Consider the following 24,031-nt stretch of genomic DNA (forward strand, 5'->3'; position numbering starts at 1 on the left):
CTTAATCTGACAGGGGAAAGTTTGCCGCTCTGCAAGGATCAGAAAGCTGGGGCTGCAGCTGTACTTCCTGCGCCCCCATGATTGGCCTCTACACAGGGGCAGAGAAGCATCCAATCAAAAGTTTACAGAACATGTTAATCACCAGCCAGATTTGAAGAGTCTTTGTTTTCCTGCACTTACCCTTTCTCTTGTGCATATACGCTTAACAAATCAGCGCGTGTTTTTAAAAAAATAAGCAGGTAGCAGCTGATCAAGGACGCCCTGAGTAACATGTGTAACAGCTGGGTGCAGCTGTCACGCTGAGGCCCCTCTTTTAAAAGTCCCCATCAAACAACGCGCTCCCTGGTAGTCTGAACCGGCTTTCATTAGTTCAAGTAAGTCAACTGTTGAAATGATTTGCAGCTCAGACAGAAAGACAAACACCTACTGTTTTTCTTGGACTGGAGCTTTTCTTCAGGTTCCATGTGACAGACAGCAGCAAATGACTAAACAGACTTGGTCGAACAGTACAGTCAGGACCAGAAACATAGTTGTCACATCGCAGGAAGTCTTATTTGGTAATTAAGCAGAAAATACTCATGTTAACTCCTTGTCAAAGTAACCTTAGAGTGTGTATGGATGCAAATAAGCCTATGTTTCTATCTGTGTGTGTTCTCTTCTGTAAGCAACATACGGTCTTAGATCACAAGCTGTCCCCTGGCTGGCCTTTTGCTCCGTTCCCTGCCACTGTCCCAACTGTCCCTGACACGAAATGTGAAGAATGATACACCTCAACCCCCGCCCCCCCTTCATCCTCCTCTTGTAACACACACGCACACAGACACACATAACAGCTATCGCTCCTGGCACAGTGTGTTTGACACCTCTTCAAAACGGGCCGACCGTGAAAGTCCACAGTCTATTTTGGGCTGCAGTTGTTAAGGGGTGGTTACTCCAATAAGTTCCCAATGTACTGCCAAAGATAATAGCATAGAAGCGTGACCCAAAGTCTTTCTAACCACACCACTCTGCTCAGATTTTAGCGGTTTGATTGACGGATCTCGTCGGTTTTAGCTTACTCAGATTCCGACGTTGCGGTGGCGGTCGCACAGGGATGGCCACATCACAGGGACGATTGTGTCTCTGTGCTTATGCAAGAAAATTGGCACCGAGTTTACCGTCTGGCATGTTATTGCCGCTGTACCTGTCCTGTTGTGAGATACGCTGATGATAGATGGACAGGTGGGACAAAGGGACAAGGGCAGATAAAGTAAAGCGAAACAAAGGGAGGTGCGGAAAAAGGCCAACAGATGACAAGACAGACAGACAAACATGGGGACAGATGGGTAGTGAAAGAGACAAATGTAGAGAGTAGGAAAAGCTTGGACTTGTGCCAGCTTGAATCAAAGCCCGAGGATTGGAAGTAAAAGGTTGTGGGCTTTGCAGGTAGTAAAATAAGATGCCAAGGCTTAAAGCATTACTCAGATATTGCATAGGGACTTGCTGTGAGTAATTCACGTGAGCGCACATATGTGGGCCGTGTCGGTCATGTAAAATCTTTATATTCCTCCACCAGGATGTGCTTGTGATGGCATCAGACTTTGCAAGGAATTACGCTGCTTTGTCGTGCTTGTTTGAGTATTTTTGGACAGATGCTCAAGCGCTTATTTTTAAGCAAAGGCAGATTAGATTGATTGGGTCATCTTTAGCAGGCTTTGTTGAAAACATGCTGTGATGAAATGTTTTTTCCTCCTCAAATGGCCCCCATTCCTTTTCCCCCGCAAACACGTGTAAGCGCAGATTAGCTCACACACTTGTTGGGAGCTCCTGTGAGCTGAAACAGGCACAAAGTCATGGACCCTTTGAGAGGAATTGTCACACCCACACACACAAACACACACACAGACACCCGAGACCCTTATTGTCCCTGTTCCTACTCCCCACTGAATGCCGGTTGCGTTTATTTTGCAAATTTATGCTGACATTTGAGAGTACACCACCCGCACCAGTTCACTGCTCCAGCAAAGGGTGTATGAATTATCATATTCCACTGTATAATATGATTTTCTCAAGTGAGTCTTATTAGAATACACCATACTTTCCTCATCTCGACTTCCCTTCAGTTCTCTCCCACTGTGCTGATACATTGTTTGCACTGTCTGATGGAAGGAATCCTCCATCACTGTCGAAACTGAAGGCGAACGGTGCTCTCACACCCGCGGCTATGCTGTTTCAAGATACACAATGAGAGAGAGCGCGCCGACAAGTAGGCGCAGACGTATAGTAGAGAGATGCAGACTTGGGCTGTCCAAGCTTGTGTCATCTTGGAGCGTCTGTCAGATCCACTCCACAACAAGAGCTCTCAACCCGCCCTACAACACTGTGGGCTCTGCTCTCTGCTTCCCCCGTCCTTCTTCTCTGTCTTTTTTGCTCCCAAGGCAAAGCATTTGTTCCTAGCTGATGGGAAGTTGAAGCTGCAGCGGCTAAACAAATATATTCTGGCCTACAACTATCGCTTCTGGAGAGAGAGGCTAGAAGAGGGGGGGGGGGAATAAAGGGATAGTGAGCAGGGGGATGGCCAAAAAAAAGTCCCCCGAGGAAATGTTTTTTGAAAAAGAGCAAGGGAACATCCTTTGGTCTGGTGGTGGCTGCATGTGTAGCTCTCTCTCTCTCACACACACACACACACACACACACACACACACACTCAGCTTACGCTCCCAGTGGGCCTGCTGCTGCTGATTGAGGCATGGTTTGGTGTTCGTGCCCCAGCTGATCCCCTGCCCCCCAGTGGATAACCGTCTCTCTCATCACACTGGAGCCACCGGTGTGTATGTGTGCATGTTTGTCTCTTTTTTGTGTGTGTGATTGAGACACCCTTTACAAAGATCAGATCTTTTCTGGCTAGACACAACACTATCATCGCTTTCTGTTTCGTGTGTTCGCATGTGTGTGTATTGGGTGGGAATGACTATTTTTAGTACCTGGGGTAATCTCCACTAAGAGCCTTTCAGGGCTGTTTCACTTAAACCTGGCCAAAACACTAAGCCAATAATCCACCCCCCCACCCCCCACCCCCATACTCTCTCACACACACACACAGACACACGCGTGGCAACATGTTGCAACGATGCCATGCGATAAGACGAACCCTCCCTGTATTATTTAATAGTGTACACTTTGGAGTGGGAGGAAGGTATAAACAGTGGATTCCTAGAATGCCTTTACACCCGCAAGAAATCAAGACAGAGGAAGCAAAAGATGGTGTTTGCATGGAGATGAAATGAACTGATCAAACAATGACAGCTAGGGGTACAAAGGAAAGAGTGAAAGCGATCGCCGTTAGTGAGAAAACAGTGTGAATAACAGACAAAACAGAGAAACCTCGACAGAGAGAGAGAGAGGGAAGACGATGGAGAGAGGCCTTCAATCAGTGAGTGCTGTGATTCATGGTGAAGCGCTATCAGTCTTGGGCGATAGGCTGCTTCCCCTCTCCAGGAAAGGCCAATCGATCCCAGGTGTGTGTATGTGTGTGTGTGTGTGTTTCGTGCCAACATGCCCAGCAGTGGTGGTAGCCTTGGCCAGCTCTTCTGCTCTGGTAGTTTGACATACTCTCTATCAATCTCTGTGTGTTTGTGTCACAGCTTCCAGAGAACTTTGTTGATTCTGAACAATGATTAATAATTTAAAGACAAGTGATGTCTTTAGCAGTTTAGGTACACAAATAATACAGTTATGGGATGAACTTGCAGATATTAAAGAGTGACTTAATAACAGACTGAAAAGATCTAGATTATTTCGGTATGAGTTGCTGAATGTTGGAATTATCAGCCGTAGAGATGTCTGCCTTCTCTCAGATATCACTGTATCAGTGCCCAGAGGGAAGCATGCAACTACTGCTAGCTCACCTAGGATCACTGAGCTTGCTAACAATGTTAATGTTTACATCTCACAATGTCACAAGCTGATGAGTAGATTCATGCTTCCCTCTTTACTGTGACACATTTGGTGGGTGTAGTTCGATGGAAAGAACATAGTTCCACCATAAACTGCTCAAAATAAGGTCTGTTGATTATCTTGAGTTAATGGGACCTGATTTCCTGAAAGAGACATTGTTGTTTTTAAGCACTACAAGGCGAGTGCCATCTATTTCCATTATGTTTGGGAGATGGCAGATATTTCACGGCTGATATCTCCAACACTCTGCAACTCACAGTAAAAGTAAGATTGATAAATAGCACAGCAGCTAAGGGGGAAAATATGTATTTTTGATTTGGGGGTGAACTGACCCTTTTAGTTTATTCAGAAGTGAGATCTGTTGCACCAGTAGCCTCGCCTGACATTGATGTCATGGAGTACAGCTGCACATGACTCCAGCAAGGTGAGAAGTTAAACAACAACAGGTCAGCAAAAACAAGATCAGCAGGTGTAAACTTGCTCTTCCAATTAGCTCGGATTATCCTTGTGCAGTAGCAGATAAGTTGAAAAAGGAGAGTGATGGTGCTTCTCTTAGCTTTTATTGTCAGGTCAAAGGCCCATGTGTATCTTTTTTGTGTTATAATTTAGGAAACATGGTTTTAACACATCTGTGGCCATATGCGCTGCAGTCTTGTACAGTGCAGAACATGTGAAGGACTAGTTTTCCCTGGTTGAGAGTCTATTTTTAAGAGCTTTGTCGCCCATGCAGAAGAAAACCTCCCCATTCTAACTAAGCTTTATGATGTGCACTGCATGCTTATAGCTCCAGCTTATTTCCCCCCTGAAGCATTTAAGTCTGCACAGGCCTCAAATAGTTCAAGAGGCTCTCCGAGGCTCTGCTGATGCATGAGTGACTGGATGCTTGGATGACTCACTTGCTGCCCAATCAGTAGCTCCTGAGTCTAAACTGAAAGCAGAAGCTTTTACACACATTTGGTCACAGCGGATATAAAAAATCCTTGCACTCCACTTTTTGTAAAACAAAAATGTGCATGGATGTATCATTTGGTACTTTATACGGCTAGTCCTTCTCAAGAAAATGGTAATGTTATAGACGATAGATGTATGAACTTGGGTTGGGGCTAAAAAATGGAGTATTAACTACTTACTACGCAACAAGATAATCTGGCACACGCACAGTTATACCTAGCATGTTTTTTATCAGGTGAATTGTGAAATATTTGCATTGTGAAATCATGAAGTGGTATATCTGGGATAAATCTGCTGGATTCATTCGCCATGACAGTGCTTTTGACCTCAGGAAGTCAACAGCTCTAAAAATTGTCTGCTTGTTAATCAGCTCTTTCCAGAAGACCATTTTCAGTCTATACTGCAGCCAGCCAAACCTCTTTTCATATGGCTGTGGGCTGTGTTGTGTAATAACTCGACGGGCAGATTGGTAAGGGATTTCGAGTGTTGGACGCTTGTCATCAAGTGGTCAATGACCATTGATCACTCTGCTTTTGGCAGACGTTTCGCAGTTGAGTAGTGTGTGCAGGTGTGCTCAGCTAAATGTAAGCAGTGAAAGGCGAGCCTATCCAAACTAAAGGCAACATGATCAGTATTCCACAGAGAATAGATCCTAGATTAAGATGAAATGCGGCTCAACATTCGATGTTGATGCTACAAAGAAAGACTCGAAGGGCTTTCATACCCCCCTCATCCTTTCTCATAGCATCCCTGCCTCACGTCAACGAGTTGAGATTGTATCGACTTAAGTGCACGGTTTCTTTGATGTGTTTTCATTTCTTTACTTGTAAAGATAGGCGCATCCCCACATCGTTACCACTCACACTACATGCAAAGGCTTGTGAAGTCCTCTGCGTTTGACCACTGCTACTATATGTGCAGCCCATACACATATGGCACTTGAGAGTGCACGAAAAAAAAAAACCTACTCAGATAACATGCTCACAAAGTCACTCAGGGATAAGAGGCACACACACTGCAGTAGCAGCCTCCTACCTGGATCCAGGAGCGAAAAGGCACTCGCACACAGAAGTCAAGGTAAAAGATAATGCGTTTATTTAGTAATCAGCAAATAGCTTTTATGCAGTGGGTAAGTGGTGAAGCCTGTGAGGCCTTGATAAGATCGTTTGCTTTCAGGCGTTTCCCTGTCGCACCACGTATGGCATTGAGTGCAAATTGAATAGAGTGACCTTTTTTGCCGCAGAATCAAATTGACTGCATTTCCCCCAAAAGATTCTGCCATTTCAATTACCATAAATTTGTGATATTGCACCCCCACTCCCCCCCTTCATATGCACTAACACTTGCACACAAAGATGTAGAATAAGACAATGACACAGAAAACGCAGGTTTTGTTTGAAACGCCGAAGACCACTATATCTCGTCCACTGTACCCCTGGCTCTCCTTTGCGCTGGCATCTTTCCGAGGAAGACATTACTGTGACAAATGAAACGCTGCAAACCCTCGATGGGCTTGGCAGGGCCTGAAAGGTCAGGAGCTGTATTTGTGTGCAGGTGTGTGCATGTGTGTGCGTGTGTGTGTAAAGGTGGTGTCAGCAGTGGATAATAACACTGAGTCCTCGGTGCGAAAAACAAGAAGTTCTGGTCCATTCTGCTCCCCTCGCAAATCTATGTAAATGTCAAAACCAAAGTGACCAGCCGTCTGTGTGTGTGTATAATTGTTTTATGGACAGCTACGCTTGACTGCTGATGGTAGACTTACACTCCAGCCAGGAAATGTGGTCCATTTAGCAAGATGGACATTGGAAACAGCTTCCTTTTTTCCCCTGTCTCTCCCTGCACTCGCTCTGTAACCCCCTCCCTGTGTTCCTCCAGCACATTATCAACAGTGTACCAGTATGTTCAAAGGCCCCCTTGCTTAGTAGTGCACATTCAGAGCTGCCGACTTAAGCAAATAGCTATTTGCATGCCATTAAGGCAAAAAAAAAAAAAAAGCAGAGGGAAGCACCATTCTTCATCCCATCTCTGCATCTAGCTGAATATTCCTTCTTCGCCACTCCAAATCTCTGTTTTTCTCCCCCCCCTCCTCCTGCTGCGACCGTCAAAGCGAGTCAGAGTCAGAGCAATCACAGCAATCAGGGTTTCCTCGTGCCAAGCCGATTGGAAAGTCGCTGCCAAAACAAAAGAGTGAGTGTCCAATCATTATGATGGTGTGTGATTCTGTGGTGTTAGCAAACGCTTGCTTGGACCATCTGTTGGACGGCTGTGGAAGGAAAACAACAGCAGCTTGGGGCAGGGCTGTAGATGGGGAGGCTCCACCAGGACACACCGAAACCCCCCTGTGATCTTATTGGTTGTTTGGATAGCTGTGTGAGAATGCTTTAGAGTGGATGTGAGCACAAGTGTGCATGCATTTTATGCCATGTTTGGGGGGAAATATAAGGAGGATGCTGCGCATGTTGTCTCTCACAGATCCTTCTGGTTATGCATGCTTTTGAGGTACACAACTGATTGACCCAAAGGTAAGCCAGTATACACTGTGTGATTTTGGGCTGTCTTAGATAGGGATGCGCGATAATAACGGCATATCATCAGTATCAGCAGATACTGGCTTCAAAATGAAATATCAGAAAAGGCCAACATGCTGATTTCTGCTGATTGCACAAACCGATATATTGTTTTATATTGACAGTGAACATGTACTAAACATCAAGCCAAAGTTTAAGTACTTTTCTTTTCTATGCATAATGATTGGATATTACATAAATTGAAAAGCACTGTATTTTATGTCCCCACATGCACGTGGGCCATCATGATGAGAGTATGCATAATATGATGTTGTTGATGTTCCACTACAGCAAATACTTAATAATCACTAAAATCAGGTGGGGAAAAATGGATATTTCAATAAAGGTTATCAGTAAAGGAGTTGTTATATATTTGCATTTCTGAAATCGGCAAAAATCCAACATCATGCATCCCTAGTCCCAGACAACACATGACCACTGTGAAAGAAACGTGGCAATATTTTTGGTTGTGGCTTTAAAACAGTGGTAGCACACAGAGAGAGGTTCAAGAATTTCTGTTGTCACAGTCAGAGACAGCCTGGGATAAAATTCTGACAGCGTCAGAAATTTAGGATGACCATCTTACTGTGTGACTACTGTTACAATCTGCATCTACTAACCAACCAATGGAAATGCAGCATGAAATGCAGCACTGATCAGCGTGACTCTACTAAAAATAAAGTAGGCGTTTACATACATCAAACTTGATGTCTTACCCAAGTTTATTAGAGCCATGTTGCACAGTGTAGCTTGCACCAAACTTATACGATTACTGAAATCTCACAGTCTGTGTAGGAGGTGTTAGACATAGAGGGCCGTGACAGCCTCAGCCGATCTCAGCAGATGTGTGACAGAGTTCAGGTGGTTAGTTTTAACAACAGCAGCAGCAGGGTTACCGGTCAAAGGATTTTTTTTTTCACAGAGAACTAGAAAGAACAGCGCCGCTAACATCCCTTGGGTAGGTGTCTCAATCGGATCTGGCCTGTGTCAGGATGTGTAACAACAGTTCTCTTTCTCTCTTTGGCTCACTCTCTCTCACACACACATACACACACACTCACACAGATATCTCCTCTTCTCACTTTCTCTTTCCCTCGCTCTATCCCCCATCAGCTCATCTGATAGTGCTCTAACAGTCTCAAATGGTTCCCAGGAGATGCATCAGCTCCACACACACACACACACACACACACACACACACACACACACACACACACACACACACACATCCTGGTCCTCATTGATGGGTTCGAAGCGTTTCCTCGCTGATGTATAACTCACATAGTCTTCCAAACTGAGACAGACATCTGGCATGTAAACAGTCAGCTTCGGCACCAGCGCTTCTTCTTCATTCAGAGAGCTGCCATTTTTGTTTAAGCGGAGGCACAAAAGAGTGAATTCCTGCCAGGCCGGAGGGATTATCGCAAGAGCAGTTGTGGCGTTATAGCTAAGTAGGATGGAGAATCCTAAAATCAGCTGCCTGGTGCTTGGACCAGACAATCTTGTCCCTGTTTAGAGGGTGCAAGATTTAGCAATTTGCGGCACAAATCATGATAAGCCGGAATACATACCGAACCAAATGCAATGACAATGGAGGAGTTACAGAGAACATGTCGATGCTAGATATCTAGTCCTTAGTATCATTTGCTGGGGAAATTGTTTCAAAATAAGAAGATGCTCTGTTGGCTCTGCAGTCACTCGGAAAACAACAGGAGCTGTCAGTTTGCTGCTATGCACATCGGAGCCAATCACAGCCCTGACCACAATGGAGGTTTAACACTTAGTTTTATGATTTGGAACATTGTCAGACTGTTTCACCGCCATCTCACACACACACACACACACACACACAGAGGGACTTAACAGTGTTATGTATGGTTTCATCGCTCCGTATAGGCCATAATCACCCTCTCTCCATCTCAGTAAGCTCATGCTAAATGACCAGACGTCTCTGGCGGCTGCCATGATTTGTCTCTCCGCCGCGCATCGTGCTGTACCTTACCCTCCCTGCCTCGCTCTCCTCCCCTCCTTCTCCGCTGCCATATGTTGTGCCTGTGTGACCGGCCGACGTGTCAGGCCTGACTAACGCCTTAACGGCAAGGCTGACGTTGATTTATTTCCTCTGAAATCTGGGGGCCGGGGGTAATAACACAGAATGACATTATTTGTTTATCAAATCCAAGGCTGCTTTTCTTGGCAGAGTCAAGATGTGACGACTTGATACCGCCACCACCACCGCCACCGCCACCGCCACCTCCCCACTCACACGTATACCCCCCACAATTTCTGATTGTGCCATGATTAGAAGGTCTGGCTAGTCGCTTAACCTCATCCAAGGGGATGTTTTTGAAATCTGACAGAGCAGAGCAGAGGAAGAAAAAAAATAAAAGATTGAGATGAAGCAACGCAATTAAATTGTCAAGGCGCAGATTTAACCCCGCCACGCAATCTGGGGGCCAATTTATTAAGAATGTTTTCTGTCTGAACTGACTGGATGTGATGTGTCTATCTGCAGAAAGGGAGAAGGCAAGAGAGAGCGAAAAGACAGTGTGAATAAACAGTATTTTAAATACCAGATGACCCATTTAATGGGAGATATTTTATCTCCCCACATCCAGAGTGTCTGTCACATGTTCTGCCTCTCATTTGAAGATAACGGCGGGGCTGTTTAGTCTTCGTCTCGATGTTATGCAGCGATTGGGTCTATCGTTCTGGCGCTTTCACAACACATTTGGTTCCCTTTTTTGCACACGTAAATGATGCATTGCCCCGAAAAGCTCGTTAAAATTTGATCCCTGGCAAATTTGCTCAGGAGCCTGGAATCCTCAAGAAGCAATTAGCAGATTTAATTTGGCTATTTGCCCTGGTGTTCAGAAGTGGGTGTTTGTTTAAAACAGCACCCTCACCTTCCGTTATCAGCTGTGTGAATAGTATCTCCTGGAACACAATGCTGTGCTGTGGAACTCAATAAAAGAGTTAAAGGCAAGGACAACCTCAAAGACAGCCTGCCTGATAACAAAAGGGCCTCACCTAATAATGAACAACTGGAGTTGGCTTTCTTTTCTCCGACGTGGGGAGGCTGGGGTGAAGGAGGGGGGGACTCTGCCAGCACTTGCCAGCATGTTTTATGGCTAATTGAAGCATTTGGAATAAAACAGCCACAAAATGGCACCCTTTAGAATTGGAGCGGGGTTAATATATTGTGATCCCACAATTAGCCCAGGATTGTTAAGATCTCTTTAATTCGGTGAGGTCCATTAAGCGGGATGGGCGAGAAAGTGCTCCCACCGAGACAATTTTTCTCTTCTCTCTTTGTTCTTGGTGCCCTCTTTTCCTCTCAGCAGCTGCTGTAGTAATCAATATAAGTGGACACGGCCGTCAGCAGGTTGCTAGGTTATCCCGGCGTCACCCCCTTTGGGTGCCATAGCTCCTGAAGTCCACCCACACAGAGGTTTTGTTTATAAATATACAAAGGGGCAAGTGAGTCATTGGTAGTGGATTGACTTTGGTGCAGAAACTCTGCAAGGTGTGGTCCTCACGCTCACTCTCGTGGACAGGGCTGCTAGATCACGCTCTCTCCAGGGTAGAAACGATCACTGAGGTTTGCTCTTTACCCCAGTTTCTTAAATCCCCACTTGGCCTATGAGTGCCTCCACTAGAGCCGCAGCAGCGGCTGCAGCATGATCGTCACGACTCAGGGTTTTACAAGTGTCTCTTTCAGAATATGAGAGTCCCTTCTGGGTTATCTTTGGGGATACAGTGCGCCTGTGGGAGCTTGCCAATTGGTGGAGGTTTTTGAAACAGGATTGAAATCGCTACATTTGAGCCTGCCACAGCCTCAGAAATTCCCCAATCCTTTTCCAAAACCATGACATAATGAAGCTTGCACAACCCTCTCAACTTTCAATGTAACTAGTGTCACACTGTGGCACACACTGTCATTTCTACAGAATGTTTAAGTTTGAAGCCACTCTGGAGAGGTGAATAAAGCTCTACCCAAACACAGCATTGCTTGGATAGTTGGTGAGCTTGGGCCTAAACAGATGGCTGGCTCATTAAACACTCATTTGTGATAATCTAAAATGATCCTACTCTCAATTTCTCATGCGAGGATGTATGTTTGGGCTAAGAAAAGGCTCCGGCTTTATCAGCAGTTAATACCTACCCGCTTAGCGCTCAGGTAATAACTTGGGATGCTGCAAAATGGGGGGACATTTCAGTAGCGTAGGGTTCCAGCACAGTGGATTTGAAGCTCCTTGCAAGTAATTAAACAGCATGCCACCTCATACAGAGCAATTTCCTGCAAGGCATTTGCTTGCCAATGCGGCATGGCCCCAGTCTACGTCGTGTTATCTCTGTGAAATATGTCCCCTTTATCATTTTTTAATAATGACGGAGTGCTCGTGTTGTTAGGAGAAAATCTACTCAATGAACATCAGATTAACGTTTTTCCTCACTGTTAGTTAGCTAACTATATCTGTGTCATCTCTAAATGAAAATTGGAGGGAAGGAGGGAGCATTGAAATGGCCGCTATCTCATTGGGAAATCCAAACCTGCTCCAAAAGTGCCATCCGTGGTGGGCGTGTAATTATGTAAAATCAGTGGGGTAGACAGAAACAAGTGGGTGGGTAAAATTTGTGCAATGTGGGGATCTGAGTCTTTGGAGGTATAGTGCTGGTATCTGAGAGGTTGGTGGCCCCTGTGGCATAATGATGGCCACACGCCGTCGCCGAGCGATGATAATCCTGCCATGTGCATAAAGGGATTTGTTCTTGTTGGGCTGGCCACAGAACATCCCGAGGTGACGACGCTGTTTATCTTTCCGCTGTCTTAAAGTCCCCTGGGCTTTTATGGCCCTGGAACTTACAGTTCCTGTTGTCACTTGTCACTGTGCAAAGGCACAGCCGTGCACAGACACACAAACACAAACTGCATCCCTCTCACTCTTGATATCTATTCTCTCTTTTCTTGTTTTTTCCCCTCCACATACATGCATAGTTATTATCTAAACGGAACCTCCGATGTCGATAGTTGGCAGCTCCCTCACTCTCACTTTCCATCTCCATATTTTCATCTGGCTGTCTCTCCATTTCTCACGCACAGTTCTAATCTCTACCATTAAACAGCCAGCTGCAGCAACTCCTCTGCTACATCAAAGAGGAGCTGAGTGGCAAGAACAAGCTTTATTTTTCATGAAATGTTGATGCTAACTTCCCGCCCATTGTGAACATCAGCTGTCATGCCAACATTTTAAATATATCACATTTATTTCGCATTAGCGGGTGGTAATTCGCCTTATCTTAGGACTGCTTGCAAACATCTTGTCGGCAAGCCGATCGTCTCTCAATTCCGTAGGGGGAAGAGAGAGGAGCGTCAACTTCCGCTCATTGTTTCCTTTACCCCAACAAACCCCTCCATACCGCAGCGCACCCCGACCCATTCCTGTCTTCCCCAGATACTTGCCACTTGTCAGCCCTGGTAATGGGTTTCTTGGGGGAGATATTATTTTGGTCCAGTAAGCTGCGTGCTTAAAATATGAGTGACAGGCTTGACTCACTTGCACAGGGAGAGAATTTTGTTTTTAAAAAGGCTGCCAAAATAGAGCCAGCTCTGCTGCTGCAAAAATATTGAGAAAAAATCTTCCCACTCTATTAACAATGAAAGCCTGCATGCAACCACCCACCACCTTTACTTCCCTGGAAGATAAAAAAAAAGAGATGCAACTTCTCCTGACTAAAATGTCCTATTTTCCCTGTCTTATTTTTCTGTCTCCGTCTTCCCCCGTTTCCCTCCTCCCCCAAGAAGATAGATGAAGAAAATGAGGCCAACTTGCTGGCAGTGCTTACAGAGACCCTGGACAGCATCCCGGTGGATGAGGACGGATTGCCTTCGTTTGAGGCCCTGGCAGATGGGGACGTGACCAATGCCAGTGACCGGAGCTGTCCCTCCTCCCCCGACGGCTCGCCACGCACCCCAGAGCCAGAGGAGCCTTCCTTGGTAAGACTACTAGCTTATCCTTCTCGAGATTCTCCCATCAGCACCGCTCCAGGGTCGAAACACGTTGTTCCTGAGACATGACCTCCAACCCGGCTGTTGTTTTTGTGCCAGTCCGTGGCAGACACCAGATAAGACTCTTCAACAACAGTGGGCACCAAAAGTGTCCATTTGTCTCTCAGACTTCTGTCTTTGGCAGCGGCCAATCCGCTCTCTGCCACATTCGCCACAATGTATGCATAGTGAGAGCGTGCACAGATGCAGATGCAGGGAGGAAGTAAATGGAATGGATCAGTGTGTTTGCAGCTCAGTGCTAATTACATAACAGCGCTATTGTAGCGCCAATTCAATGATATGAACACTGTGGTGGGGCCAACTACGGTTGACACAGTGCCACAGGCCCTGAAATCAAGCCTGCTTATAATAAAAGTAAGGCGAGGAAAGAAATCCATCTCATTTCATGGCCTCTCAGTGGGTCTCAACTAATTCTGCCCGTGCCCGAGCCATCTTTTTTGGCAAAAAGTCAGGTCTCCAGATAAGAAGTCAGCTTACCTTTGTGCTTTTATTTTTACACATACCATCTGGGCATTTCTCTAGCTTAAAGGCTCTGACCTAAAATGTTTTGTTATGTTCAGTTATAGTCCATTTTATTCCATGCCGGTCCATTCCAAATGACCTTTAGCCACATGCCCCAGTGTGTTTATTCAATCACATTAGAGAAGTCTGGCTGTGTGTACACAAAAACACCTGCACAGGGAGAAAAAAATCTGGTCTTGACACACACTATACTGCTTAAAAATATATATTTTTGTTTATTTAACCTTTATTTGACTGGGAAAAATACTTTAAAACAACAATGTGTCCTGACCAAGACAGGCAACAACATTAGTTACAGACAACATGCACCACAAATACAAAATCAAAATATACAGTTCCAAAGCAAACAATATAAAACACAAAAAGAACACAAAATGAACTTACTACAAGAAAGGACTAGTACACTAATGCCATAAGTGAACCATAAAAGCAAGAGAAATTAAAACAAGCTAAGATACAAAAAATGAAGGAGAGTTGAGATTTGTTAAATCTTTTGTCAACAAGTCAAAACCAAATAATACCAAGGCACACTGATTTGCAGAAGTTAAATAGCCTTTTATAAATTGGGCATTTCAACTTATAGTCTTTATCAAGGCATGTAAAAACAAGTGGCAGCTCACAGATACACCAAGGCTGATGTCAGGTGCCAGGCAGTCAGAGTAGCACTGGATAAATGTCACAGGCGCAATCATTGAAGTGAGCTCAGATACACCCTGACACCGGCATGTAGAAGATGACAAGTCCTGCAACAGTTGAGTGCAGCTTTGCGTCGTTCTGCAGAAGATTCCACATGTGTGAAGCAGCATACATAAAGGCTCCATATGAGGTATAGACAACAAGAACAAGTTCTGTGAATGGAGAGCATAGCCATTTTCAATTTTTTGCTTAATGTTCCACACAAATATGCTGGAAGTAGGCCAAGAACAACCTTGTAAATAAGAGAATGCCAATGAGAGAGTCAGTTTTAAAGACAGTCACCCAACTCAGGGATACATTGATGAGTGAGGGGTTTGCAATTAGTGATGAATCTCAATGCAATGGATACACAAGAGTCCGGAGCATGCGAACACAGGGAGAGCACACAGAATCTCTAATCTTTTAAATATGTCAGTGATTTTATCTTTTCTAGCTGCAGTATTGGTCTCCTCTGTTTGTACACTTACAAAGGCTGTCTAATTGAAAGAAAATGGTAATTTGCACAACCCACGCTCAATTTCTCCCCCTCCTTCACCACTTTCTCTTGTTCTGTTTGGGTCCATTCGCAGCTGAAGAAGCTCCTTCTGGCACCCGCAAACTCCCAGCTCAGCTATAATCAATACACAGGTGGCAAGGCACAGAACCATGCAGCCAGCAGCAACCACCGGATCAGACCACCACCTGCCGTCGTCAAGGTAGGGACACACAAACACACACACACACAAACACACGTGCTGCTTTTTCACTCCTGTACACACATTTTTTTGTCCATGTTTGTTTATCTCTCTCACTCCGCTCTTGCTCTGTCTGGTTTTCTTGCTCTTTTTCTCTCCCTCCCTCGCACACTTTCTTGTTTTGGTGGCCGCCTTTAGAAGATGTTAGACTACTGCTCTAGTCTACCATCCCAGGGGGCCATCTCGTAATGAAAACAGGCTGATTGCTGTTGGGCTTTCCAGGCGAGGCATCGGCACCGTTGTCTCATTAGCTCCACCACTTATCCGCCTTGGTATGGTGCCTGTTGAAAAAAAAAGAAAGAAAGAAAAAAAAAACAGCGACAGGCACTCTTGCGGGAGAGATTGATGCCTTGAGACGACAAGATCAAAATATCAGACTTGATGTTCTCATTAGACGGCTCTCAAAAGGATTTTTTTTCTAAGGGGGTGGGGTTGATTAAGATTAATTTTAGTCAGTGTTACTATCATAGGTTTGTGAATGTGAATTAAAAAAGTATATGATTTCAGTAATCTGTGAAGTCAGAATGTGGCATACTGTATGTTCAGCTTACAGATCATTTGCTCTTGTTTGGGGGAAAGATGTCTGTTTGATTTATGCTTTCCCTCATACTTAAAATCCTCTGAATGTAAAAAGCATCTGTATGTGATCATATCGTGTGGTAAACACTACACAGACACAGATTTGTGTGTGTTGCGGCACACCATGTTTGCACATGCAGTGCGTCAACTTTCCTCACATAGTCTATTTTCATACTGTGCCTTTGAGTCATCCATTTCTGGAGCACAGCGAATGAGGACTCCCGGAGGACATGGTGAGCGTACAGAGTGGCGCGGTGGTGCTCGCAGGGCCACGCAATTAAGATGATGGGCGGACCGCACTCCCCAACATCGCCTCCCAGACAGTTGGGCAACCACCGCGCTCAGGCTGTCTGAGTCCCTCTTTCTGCCACTTCATCTCGACTTTTATTTTTGTGCCAAATTAAGCACTTAGCATTTCTCACAACTGGATCACTGTGCTAACAACTAAGCAAAACTTTGAACACACTAACTCTGTTTTTAAAGTCAAATGCTTTGAAGTTTATTGAGCTAGTAGAATTTCAGACAGCACAGATAATTTATAAAGCAAGAAAGAACTTACTACCAGGTAATATACGAAAAAAATTCTTTGGCAGGGAGGGTAGTTCTGATTTCAGAGGAAAGCTTAACCTAAAGAAACTTTTTGTTCATGCAACTATGTATGTATTTCAATCTGTAGAGTAAAATTGAGGAATGAGTTAGATGAGGAGCTCAAGTGATGCACAAGCATCACTCGGTGAAGCAGACGCACAAAATCATTATTTTACAGAGATTTAAGAATGAAGACTGTTGCTGTAGTCAAGTCTTGCATAACTGCATGTGCGTGTGTAAATTCATAGGGTTGTACATATGTAGGTATATGTATGAATGGATGTGTGTGGTTATGATTGCATGTGTCCAAAAGTACAAGTATAATTATGTAAGTATATGTGTGTATATATACATGTTAAAGATAAAGTTCATAAATTAATTGAGGAGTAACTGAGAAAGGGGAAGGAAATAATACGTTTATACTTTCTCCTACTCCTTTTCCAACATGTAAGATCTAATTTTTGTTGGTTTCTAGAGTCTATTCATTGAGTTGTGTATAGATCCTCATCCATGTTATATTTTCATCTTTTCATTTTGTTTGTCTTACATGCTTGAAATGAATATCAAATAATCAAATTTCAGCAAATTAATTTCGCCCTCTCTCTTTCTTACTGTGTTGCACAGACGGAGAGCCCCTGGAATGGCAAAGCAAGAGGGGGCTCCAGCCAACAGAACCGCCCGGTGAGGCGGCCTTGCACTGAGCTGCTGAAATACTTAACAGCCACCGATGACATCCTGCTCCACACCAAAGCCAGCGAAGCAAAGAGCACCTGGGGGGGTGCCAGTAGCAGGGACAAGAGTGGCCTCGGTCTCGGTGCCTCTTCCTCCTCCTCTTCGCCATCCTCGTCATCCACCTCTTCGTTCTCCTCCCTCTCCTCCACCTCTTCCTCCTCTTCCTCCACCACCTCCAAGAAGAAGTCAGCTGTGCCATCTCAACAACAGCAGCAGCAGCATCCGCCGCAGCAGCATCACCAGCGAGGTGAGAGCCGGGCTGCAGGCGAGTGTAGTGTGGCTGGTGTTGGGGCTGGGAAGTGGCAGCGTTGCACTCACGATGACGGGGTTGAGGAGTCGGAGGGTGCTTCTATCCCTGTCGGCCACAGAACCTCCACCTGCGGCCATGCCCGCCCCAAACTGGAGCACGGGCCGCCCAGTGAAGAAGGAAGGCCGCCAGGCGATGTGGGCCGCCTGGCCGCCGCTAGGTTTATTAGGTATATGCATTCTTATTCCCTCCCTCCCCGAGAGGTGAGTCACAGCTGTGAGCATTGCCGAGAGGCTGCGGGCGCCACTCAGGCTAGTGAGGGCTTTGGCAGGCAAGGCCGTAGAAACAGTAGTGGTGCCGACCACGCACCACATAGGCACATCACAGTGACTATTAGGAAAAGAGATGAGAAGCCGGGGCACCCCTTACTTAGCCAGCTGCTCACCTCCAAACAGAGGCCTGCTCAGTATCGAGCCCACCTACTCCCACCTCAGATCACCCCTTTTCCCAACACTCGGAGCAAATCAGCAGGTAGGAGGTCTGAGAGCCCAGCAAAGGCTCCCTCAAAGGTGGAGGAGGAAGAGTTGGGAGGGACCACTGATTGTAGAAACGAGGGGGAAAGTCGGCTTGAAGAGCCTGACTCAGGGTCCCTGTTGTCCCCTCTGGCCTTAGATCTAGAGAGCTGGGTTAGCCAGCCAGACTCAGGGCTAGACATGGGCTTTGGACTAGACCTCGGGTGGCTAAACCAGGGGGTCTATGGGGAGGATGTTGACCATGATGATGATGATGATGATGATGATGGTGTTGATGATGATGATGATGATGACCATGTCACGGGCAGCCCCGCAGCGGTGCTCTCACAGGGCCCACTCTTCCCAGATACTAGAATTGCAGAGCCCGCCCCTCCCTGCATCATACAAGGGCAAGGGCACCCACACAGGCAGGCACTCAGCGAGCACCCCGACGACCAGGGCCTCCCGTTGTTAGGTAATCATGACTGCATCCCCCCCACTGGCCTTATCTCTGCTCTCTCTTCTCCCTCTCCTGCTCTAACCACTTCCCAGTTTGACTTCACAACTAACCCCTATTCTAATTCGAATCTAACAGTCATTCTGAGGGCATAAACAGTGACAACAAACCGCCTGCTAGCCAATGCTTTTTGCTAGTCCCGTAGGCTTTCCTTTAAATTTAATTTGTTTATTTTTTTTTTTAAAGAGGGGGTGGGAAAAGGGGCGAGCCTTGTCTTGCTACTGTACGTCTTGTATTCATAAAGTCGACCCTTGAACCATCTTTGGCTGATTGAGCTGAGTGTGCTGAACATGTACATTTAGACTCAGAGCCCAGGTGCTGCTCTTTAGCGTCGTGCTACTGTACTAAAGCCACGTTCCCTTAGCTGGAGCACAGGTCGGCCAGAGCCTCGGGCAACTGCACAAGCTTCCTTGACTCTCCTTTCTTCCTTCTTTTTTCCCCTCCTCTGCTGTTGGTGCATGCGATTATGACTTTTTTATTTATTTTTGTCCAGAGAGGGGCTCACCCACTGTCATGTGTCTTGTTTGTGGCATCGTCTCTTTATGTCGTTATTCCATTTTTCGATCTGTTTGTTGTCTTGAGCGGGGTATGTCTGTGTCTAGACACCTGTGAAATGCCATCACTTCATCCTGCCTCACAGAGTGGACAGTCTATCTTTAAGACAATAAATTGCTAAAACGGGGTCAATCTAAAAAAGATGTGGTTTTTACACTAGTGTCCATTGAAAACTTTCTAACCAGGTATGGGTGTTTTTTGTAGTAATAATTGCATTTAATGAGCCAATTTGAGATTAATTGTTGCAGAATGTGGACCTGTTCTCTTCTGCCATGAGTGTTATACCTAGGTCAATAATTACCCATGCTCCTTTGTGTTCTGCAGCCAAACCAACCACCTTGCCACTTCCTTTGACCCCAGAGTCTCCAAAGTAAGTGTGAGAAGTTTTTCCACATTATTTAAGGCAAAAAGCAACAACAAACTACAGACAAAAAGACAAAGAAAACTACAATAGACTAGAATCCAAGTTGAGGCATTTTTGTGACTCATTTCCATTTCTTAGATCACAAAAGCGTCTCTCTATTGCACCCGAGGAGTAAAATGTTGCACTTTTTTTTGTCTTCCAGTGACCTCAAGGGATCACCGTTTGAGAACAAAACCATTGAACGCACATTAAGTGTGGAGATTGCTGGAACCCCAGGTAAGCACACTTTTCTGAAAACACACCTCCCTGTTGTAGCTAGTAATGGGTTAACTCCGGCAACATCTTGATAGTTCCACCACAGTTCAGAGTTCAAGGTGATGGTGTAGGAGAACATTTTTATGTGCCTGAGTATTGATTAGGCTTTCCAATCTCTTCAGGGTTTATTAGCAAAACCCCTCCCATCCTCCACCACCTCCCCCTCCCCCATTACTGAAGAGTTAATATGCTTTTCCTCTTCCTCTATCAGATCCTAATGCTCTCTGACTGACAGCTTACTTAGCCTACACATCATAGGAAAATTGAAATGGCAGTGTTATTGTTTTAATTGGTTTTGCGGTGTAATTCACTTTCTCCCGTATGATCTGTGCCGTCCTTTCCTTAGGTCCCCAGACATACAGGCAATTAGATCAGCTGACTAGGGAGTCAAGACTTGTATGCAAAGGATTTTGCAAATGGAGTCAGCGTGAAGGGTTTTTCAGCATCATTATTGACATCATGCTTCTGTGTTATTGAGTTATAATTAACTACATCAGAAAAAAGCTATAGGCAAAAAGGTAATTACAAGACAAAAGTGAAGAGAATGTCAACGAATGCTGCTATATTGGGGGTTATCTCGCTCTCTCTCTCACTCTTTCTCTGTCTCTCGCTCTCTCTGTACAAACAATGTCAGTAGCCTCTTTTACACTTTCTGTTCAAGGCAGGAATATCATGCCATAATGCTGCCTTATCATTTTGTAGAAATGTACAGTTGCGGAATGGGGAGAACAAGTTGTCGTCACATTTGCACCGACAAGGGACAGTTTAGCCCTTTTTACATAGAGATGGCACTATAGGGCCGATACAAAGTCCCTTCTACATGCTTCCTTTGCATTTTTACACAGAACCAAATGACGGCGACATTATTCCGCTCCAGTGTGTGATCATAGACTGCATTCCAGCATCCCACAATCAAAAGAGGCGTGATGGGCATGATATGTAACACAACAACATAGGCTTCTAGTGTGACATGAAACAAATGCATCACCAGCGCTGTAAACAACAATGGCATAATGTGGCAAAAACAGTAACTTACAGTACCTTCTCTGTTACATCGTGGCTAATTTCATCCTCTGCTCAGGGTAAGAAACTCCCGAATCTCATTGTTGTCCCGATTTGCGGACATTTACAGTGCTGTTCTTCTCAAAGTTAGCTGCTAACTGCTGTCAGCAGCTTTTTGAATCTCCAGTGGTGGGTCGCACGCAAAACATGTTTTCAAATGACACACCCGTGCCGCCCACAATCCTTGAAGCTGTCTTGTTTATACAGACACTTTTTTGGCAAGACCAGTCTGTCCCCCATTCTGTGATCCTATGTTATATAAAAATTGGGAAGGCGACATAATGGTGCAATATTTCTGCCCTTAACAGACAGTGTAAAAGGGGCTAGTGACAGTGTCGAAACGGTGTCAGTGCAAACAGGACAGCCGGCAGGATGAGTATGACTGTGTGTTTATGAGTACAGCCCTCCACTGGAGCAATTAGTGGTTAAGTCACACACAAAAAAAAAACAGTGGCTATAAATGTCTGGAAACTGGGAAAACAAGATCAGCTGCCTTATAACAGGGACTGTAATGATTGTTGTTGCCATGTTACGCCGTTGTTATTGTTTTATTGTTTAGAAAGTGCAGATGTGTATATTATGTCGCACTAGAGGCAGCCTCTTTTTTTCCGCAATACCAGCATGCTATCTAAAATCATACACTGGAGTGGCATGATGCCACTATTGTTTTGCGCTATGTAAAATTTGTAAAAGAAGCATAAAGAAGGGACTTCATCGAGGCCCTACAGCACAATGTCTGTGTAAAAAGGGCTAGTAATTATCCCCTTTCTCTCTCAGATTAATCATCTACGGGCAATAAAATCAAAATGGCTGCACTGTGTGATGTTGCGCCGGTCCCTTTGAGTATTCATTTACCAGCAGGTATACCCCATGTCTGCCCCCTGCACCCTCTGTTTAGCTCTTTAGGGAATGAAAATTTGTGGCACATCAGACCCCAGAGGTCTCCCTCTGTCCCTCTGACCTTGCTCAAAGTGCCATTTAACCCTTTTGTGTAGATAAGCTTCCTGGGTCAAAGGTGACGCCTGTTGAGACCTAAAGAAGGGAAAGAGCAGAGCTGCTTAAGCTCCGAGGCAATCAAGCACGGTTAATATTTCTTCCTGTTTTACTGCACGTGGGTGAGTTTATTGACCTGTGGCCAAGTCCTGGGCGTCCGTTCTGTTCCACTGCATCCATTTTACAAGTCAAATAAAGCCCTTCACCTGACTTTACCGTCCTAAGCGAATTTAGGATTGAATATTAGCAAGAAAAGTCATTAGACCAGAAAGCTCCAGGATACTGAGCCCTCTTTGGTACTTTGGGATTAGCTTTTGAGTCTCATGCTGCATGAGACAGATGGATATAGATCCCCAGTAATCGGAGGTGAGAGCTTTGAGGTCCAGAGTTACACGTCCTTTGCAGATTTACAGTAACATTCCACTACAATGGAGATTACGATGGTGTTGCTGATAACCAGATGGAAGTTAGCCAGGCGGGCGGCTCTACCTTCAAGGCAGGTCACTGATGGAAGTTTCCATGAATTGCTGCCAATAACTTATTATTTTATGCCTTTATGATGAGTTGTAGTAGTAGTGGTGGTGACTGTTTCATAGAGATAAATTATCAGCTGGACTTGGACACCATGGTCTTAGCCCAATGTTTAATACCAAACACAATTTCGGACCGTTGGCTGCATGTTTGCATGACACCTCGTAGATAACTACAGTAAAGGCCACAACAAGCAAGCAAGCAAAACCTAATTCATATAATGCATTCCATTCCAGGCGAAAGGACAATGTGCTGCACAAAGGGTGAGGTACAAATGTCAGGCACTCAAAGCAAAGCCACCAACTGAGCATACACGTGAATCAAATCCATTGAAATAAAAAAATAAAAATTCATAAAATAATAATTAAGATGAAGAATACACCATTAAGAGATACAAAGACATGTCTGTCAGAACTGATTTTAAAAAAAGGTTCAAATGAAATAAAATTAATAATAAAATTAGACCATTAGAAGAGGATAATAAGTAGGAATTAAAATGAATTAAAGAACTAAAAAAAGAATAAAGAATAAAACTAATAAACCAGTAAAAGTAAAACACCAACACAAGTTAAAACCAATAAGATAATAAAATAAAATAAAATAAAATAGAAAATAGCTAAAACAGTCAAACAACAGGCAGCAAAGCCCCCTGGGATCTGACTGTTGTGGCCTAATCTCTGCCAAGCTAATAGATTTACCCCGAGCTGCCGTGTTGTCTTTAATTACTGTATCTCATGACACTGGGGTGGTCTGTGTGTTGCTGTTTGCATGGCTTACCGCAGGATCAACTCTTTAAGCACCAAGTTGTTATTTGCTCAGAAGTCTCCTCGCAATTTACAGCCGGACAAAAAAAAAAAAGAAAGCTAAGCCCCTCCTCTTGCTTTCTGTCTTGTTCACTTGCTTCATCGTTTTCTCTCCGGTGGCTCCATGATTGGTGTTTGTGTCTGCGGCTCATCCATCACTAGCAAGTTTGACTGAGAGGCACATATTTATCTAATTCTGATTTATTTCACCCCCATCGCTAATGGTTCCTAGTTTATGACCCCACGCACACATTGTTTTGGACAGATGGCGCTTCATTGGTGAAACAGAAGTTCCTCAGGCATTCTGTAGCACCCCGCCCTCACTCTCTCCCATCTCCTTTTCATAGCTCATTTCATTGGCATCATGCATATATGTCTATATCATTATCAGAGCTGAGAGAAGAGGGGAGACAAGCAGTGGGAAGAGGGGGGCTTGCAGTCCTACTTACAGACATCCAGATAATAAGTAGGATGATAAGCCGTTGGATCAGGCATTCCAAACACAGCAAGTGGTTTCAGAAACTTGCATATTTATGTATCAGGCTCCTGCGCCCCTCTTTGCCAAGCTGTCTCCGCCGTGCATACTCTAACACTGGATTTGATACTAATAGCTGTCATTTGGTGCAATTCACCAGCAAGGGAAGAATGATGTGCATTATAAGAAAGGCAAAGAAGAGGGGAGAGCGTAGGTGTTTCAAAGTGCTTGACTCCAGTGAGAGACTGTTAGTGATGAGTGTGTGTGTGTGTATGTGCGTGC

General features: G+C 44.9%; 1 protein-coding gene across 9 annotated transcripts in view; it reads left to right on the plus strand.

Annotated features, from left to right (window-relative positions):
- Window positions 1–24,031, plus strand: part of ppargc1a (peroxisome proliferator-activated receptor gamma, coactivator 1 alpha) — a 290,593-nt gene that overhangs the window by 252,315 nt on the left and 14,247 nt on the right. For 2 of the 9 annotated variants that reach the window (XM_088073248.1, XM_042512222.2), the window contains exons 3-7: window positions 13,258–13,452; window positions 15,312–15,437; window positions 17,268–17,622; window positions 19,531–19,576; window positions 19,773–19,846. In XM_088073248.1, coding sequence (XP_087929374.1) covers window positions 13,258–13,452; window positions 15,312–15,437; window positions 17,268–17,622; window positions 19,531–19,576; window positions 19,773–19,846 — 796 coding nt within the window. Of the gene's footprint in view, window positions 1–13,257; window positions 13,453–15,311; window positions 15,438–17,267; window positions 18,610–19,530; window positions 19,577–19,772; window positions 19,847–24,031 lie in introns of all 9 variants that reach the window. The other 7 variants (XM_088073249.1, XM_042512223.2, XM_088073244.1 and 4 more) reach the window with 4 other exon arrangements.

Source organism: Plectropomus leopardus, chromosome 23, assembly GCF_026936395.1.
Source record: "Plectropomus leopardus strain MGB_pleo_1.0 chromosome 23, ASM2693639v1, whole genome shotgun sequence".
NCBI lineage: Eukaryota > Metazoa > Chordata > Actinopteri > Perciformes > Serranidae > Plectropomus > Plectropomus leopardus.